Source organism: Lolium rigidum, chromosome 1 (genome assembly GCF_022539505.1).
Source record: "Lolium rigidum isolate FL_2022 chromosome 1, APGP_CSIRO_Lrig_0.1, whole genome shotgun sequence".
In the NCBI taxonomy this organism is placed as follows: Eukaryota; Viridiplantae; Streptophyta; class Magnoliopsida; order Poales; family Poaceae; genus Lolium; species Lolium rigidum.
In genome coordinates, this window is record NC_061508.1 from 293,815,507 (window position 1) to 293,820,374 (window position 4,868).

General features: G+C 49.7%; 1 protein-coding gene across 1 annotated transcript; it reads right to left on the bottom strand.

The window, feature by feature from the left end:
- Positions 1–1,592: 1,592 nt before the first annotated feature.
- Positions 1,593–4,640, bottom strand: LOC124683943. The gene is made up of 7 exons (XM_047218357.1): positions 4,592–4,640; positions 4,303–4,466; positions 4,143–4,180; positions 3,927–4,014; positions 3,594–3,827; positions 3,343–3,408; positions 1,593–1,781 (listed from the first exon to the last, which is right to left on the bottom strand). The coding sequence occupies exons 1-7, from the start codon at positions 4,638–4,640 to the stop codon at positions 1,593–1,595; spliced, it is 828 nt and encodes a 275-aa protein (XP_047074313.1).
- Positions 4,641–4,868: the final 228 nt, after the last annotated feature.

Below are 4,868 nucleotides of genomic sequence, written 5' to 3' on the forward strand. Positions count from 1 at the left end.
CGATAGATCCACCACCACCAACCGCAGGCGGACCCTCTCCGACGAAGAAGGGGACCACCTCCACCGTTGTACCCAAGGCTGCTGCCCCGGGCGTCCTCGTGTCGCGGAAGAAGCCCGAGATCGCCTCCACTCACCGGCGAGAGGCAGGGGGCAGGGGATGGTGCAGGCCATGGGCCTGGCCGCCGCCCACCACCAGCCCCTGCCGCTGTGCTGCGGGGAGAGCCTACGGGAGGGGGGTCCGCAGCGCAGAGTCGCCGCCCATCACCCGCGCCGGCTGATCCGCCGTATGCGTTTAGGAGGATATCCCATCCACCGTCACCCACGTCGACGAGGAAGGGCCCCTTCCTAGAACCCGGCCTTCTCTCAAATGAGGTAATCCCCACTCATTCATGTCACTGTGATGCCAAGGAAAAGAAGGTATATCCGCTAGATCCGCCAGAACCGTGGCACCCCCTCATTTTTAGAGGAGATTCACCACATCCGCTCACCGGCCACTACCCCCACCTCGAGGGCTCGTCGGTAGGTAAAGACCAGCCACTGTCCCACATCATGCCTTTTTTTTTGAGGAAATTACAGCAGGGGAGGCTCCTACTGCTCATATATTAAAAATGGAAAAATATTTACACACTTTTACAAGGAAACCAGGACTAAGCCATGGCTCCTATTCGGCAACACACTAAAACACTTCAAACTCTTAGAGCAGCTACAAAGGAGTTTATATTATCTCTAAGCTCCGGTTTCACCCTGCAGCTTAGAAGGTCAGAACCCACATCATGCCTAGGCACGGCAGTACTCCCAATTCCCAAATGGCATAACGTCAGTCCGCCGGAGCATCATAGGATGCAAACCTAAGCCTACTATATACATGGGAGCCGGTCCACCTCTCCATCCCCGGCAGGCAGCACCGTCGAAGTGAGAGAGGAGAGGTGTCGGGCTCGCGCATGAGACTCTCAAAAGGGTGGAAGAAGAGAGAGAGAAAAGGAGGTGAGAAATGAGAGAAACAATGCACACACTTTAATTCTTTTTTAGAATATGTCCTTGAAGACATCTCTCTCACAAAGAAGAGGGAGCTAATGGCCGATATAATGCCAAAAAAGCTACAACACACGCCATAATTCGAAAACTAGCCACTATACACTACAACCAAGATATACAAGGGCCTCTGCCAAACTGAACCCGAATCCGCGGCACGACCAAAGCCAGGCAACTCCAAAAAGGCAACCTCCTCTGAACTCTCCATATCGACATACCAACCACCCTTGAGAGCCTATAAGAGTCGACGGGTGGGTTCTGGGCATAGCAGGACTACACACCGTAATTTATTATACTTTGCTTAATTTGTAACGCAGTGCTGATCAGATATGATAAGCTAAGAACGCACATACATGTGCCGCATGACGGCACTTTATTGCTTTGCTTAATTTACAACGCAGTGCTGATCAGAACCGTACAGGTTACTTGTTATCAGCTATTTTCAGGCAGATACTTTCACTTCGCAGCAGGAACCAGAACATAAGTTACATCATTCTGCATAGCAGAGCTTTATTATTTAGGCATGTTGTATCACTCGATTGCTGGAGATTAAGACGCAGTTAGGCCTGGATTGACCTGGGCTGGATGATGGAGTCCAGGTCGGCCCTCATGCTATTGTTCTCTTCGATGTTGTGGTCGGTATGCAGCTCGTCGACGGCAGCGCCCCAGATTTCAGGGATGTCTCGTCGGAGGTTGCCGATGCTCTCGAGGGCGTAGTCCGCGTCCTTGCTCCTCACCCTCTTGCCAACCTGCTTAACCAAATTCATTGGTAAAAAGTATTTTCTCCACTTCGAAATAATTTGCTTAAGTTTTTTTTTTATGATACAGGTGTGTTTGGTTCTGGAATGGTGTGGGGTGGAATGGAATGGTTCTGTGGAAATTGAATGGTTCCATCCCGTGTTCGGTTTAGGTAAAAAAGAGAAACGAAATGGTACCTTTTTTTGTTCGGTTGGAGTAATTGGAGAGCAGAACAGATTGTGATTAAACTAAACGTTTATCGCAAAATCCTAATTAACAATGGCAAATAGCCTTTTAAATTTCAAACGTAATTAACAGCGCCAAATGGCCTTTTAAATCTCAAAATCGTAATTAATTTTTTTTTGTTCGGTTGGGGGAATTTGGAGAGTATAACGGAATGAGAACTGTTAAATTATAATCTTTTGCCTCAAAATCATAATTAATAGTGGTAAATGGTCTTTTTAATCTCAAAATCGTAATTAACAATGGCTAATTATTTTTCGGCTGGATTAATGGAGTGCTTCGTAATTAATAGCGGCTAGTTAACAGCTGTTCCACCACATTCCACCGATTCGATGGATTGGATGCATTCCGCGTATGCGGAGAATATTACCTTTCGAGGAACTACTCGGTTCCGTTCCATTACATAACCGAACACAGAATTAGCTCTAGGTGAGGAACGGTTTCGTTCCATTTCACTTGGTTCTGGAACCGAACACACCCCAAATGCTGGTCCTTAGACACCGGGTACAATACGATACACCGGCGCTTGGTGGCCTGGAAGCTGTCCACAGCGTGAGGGGAAGCAGGAGCGGAAGCTGGAGACTGGAACCTCACCTAGTACGTACACATCATGGGGGGCGCATGTGTCCCGTGCACTCTCCCAACGTGTGGCCTCACGGATGGTGCCGCTTGAAGATTTGCAACGGCGGGTTGTGCGGGAGAAAAGAGATGTGGTCATTGTTGTGTCGGACTTGCTGTCAATTGCTCGCCCTAGGCGGTAGGGCTGCGGGCGATTTTGCCGAAGAGGAGACAGTGCGACGGTAGCGTGTTGTTGGTTTAGTTTTGAGGGTAATGATAAACTTTTCCTGTCCGATCCATTTTGTGGGATCTATTGAGGGGCTGGAAACTACTCAAAAAGTGAAAAAGTTTTCCGGTTTTGAGCTATTATCGAACAGGGTTTTTTTTTCTCGGCCGGAATTTTGAAAATTCCGCCGGAAACCGTAAACCGCTAAGAAAAATCGGATTATTTGAATTTATGGTCAAATAGGTAAGGTATGCTAGTTCTGTCATAATCCTTGATGTTTCATAGTGGTAATACGCGGATGGTTTGGATGGAACGATCGTACCACTGTGTCAACCGAACAGATAGGCAAGGTTAACATAGAAATTTATTTGTTTAGTGCCAAAATAAATTTGAATTCAAATTTTGTTTGATTAACTCGGACGGAATAAACCCGAGATTTCCGAGATTTCGCGCTAACCCGTTTTTCCGGGGTGGGTCCACCGGTAAAAATCTGTTACCGACCAAAAAAAAAAACCTTGATCGGAATATGCTAGTGATGCTCTTACCAGCGCTGTGCAGAGGCCGAGAGCCTTCCCTGCGGTGATGTTCCTCTCGCTGTCGTCAAGGAAGAGCTTACAGAGCAGGGACGAGATGGATGTATTAGATTTATGTGATCAAGCAGCCAAACCACAAATGAAGCGCACGAACATGAGAACTAACGTACAAATGAACTGTGAGCAAATGCTTTGCACCAGTACACTGACAGACTTGAGAACACTCACAAACAGCAGGTCAGGGCGAAAAATCATGTAGGTACCGTTCGATTTGGGTCTGTGCCGGCCACACGAAGGGCGGCGACGATGGCGTCGACGGACGGTTTCAAGACCACAACCGCACGGTCGGCGCTGGCACCATCATCGTCTTCTTTCGCCTCAACGAAGAGGTGCGGGTTCATGGTCTCGAAGCACACAACGTCGTCGAAGCAGGCCTCCTCGACGCCGAGCCGCTCGAGCGCCTTCTTCATGTGCGCGCGATCCGAGTTGGTGAACAGCTGCGTATGATTAATCAATCAGCACCCACAGGCTCGCTCGTCCCCTGGGCCTAACTAGGATTGATCAAGATTTAATGTTTGGGAGGAAAATATGCATACAATCTTGCGCTGCGGGATGCTCTGCAGCAGCGCCGCGAGGCGCGGGTCAGCGGCGATCCTGTCGTAGGGGAGCCTCCCGTGCACGTAGCTGCACATAGAATTGAAACGGAAAATAAGGTCCATGAACTTTTCGAGGCCAGCCGGAGAATAAGCTCGACTAGATGAACTTCTGGAATTAAGGTGGGCGTTTGCGTGCGTCAGATGTTGCGTGCTGACCTGTGGTACTCGTCCGGGTGCAAGTCGTGGCCGAGTGCCTGCAGGAATACATAGCGGAAAAATCCAAATATCAGAAACGGATCGAGAAAGGCGAAGCCAAGGGGGGGAAAGTAATGGAGAGATTGGCGGAGTGTGCGTGCGGAGTGTGGGTGGAGCGTACGATGAGGCCGGCGAGGGTGCTGCCGTGGGTGCGGAAGAGCTCCACGCGGAGGGAGGCCGCCCTGTCCGCCGCGAGGCCGAGCCTGGCGATGAGGAACTCGTCGATGTTGCGCTTCAGAGCCGGCCCAATGCCGGTGCCGCCCGGGTACAGGGTGTCGTCCAGGTCTTCAGTGTTCATCGAGCAGGAGAATTCGCCAGAATTAATCAGATGGTTTGGTCATGAACGGAAACTGGTTATGCTATGAGGAAGAAGAACCGTGTGCCTTATAATAATTGGTTAATTTGTTTACCTAGGAGGACGCAGTCGAAAGGGGAGTTCATGGGGCACTGGAAAGCCATGGCCGGCCGGAAAGCTGCGAGAGACAGAACACGATCGGCGAAGGAGCAGGGGTATAGTCTCTTCCGAGTCAGGGCGTTTAAATAGAGCGTGAGGTGCGAGAGGACGACGAAGAATCTTTTTGTGCATACACTATGTGGGTGAGGTGGCATACCCAGTATCAACTTGAATATTCGGAATATTATATATTTTAAGTTAAGCGGCTCGTGTTCCTCATGACCGCACGGTGG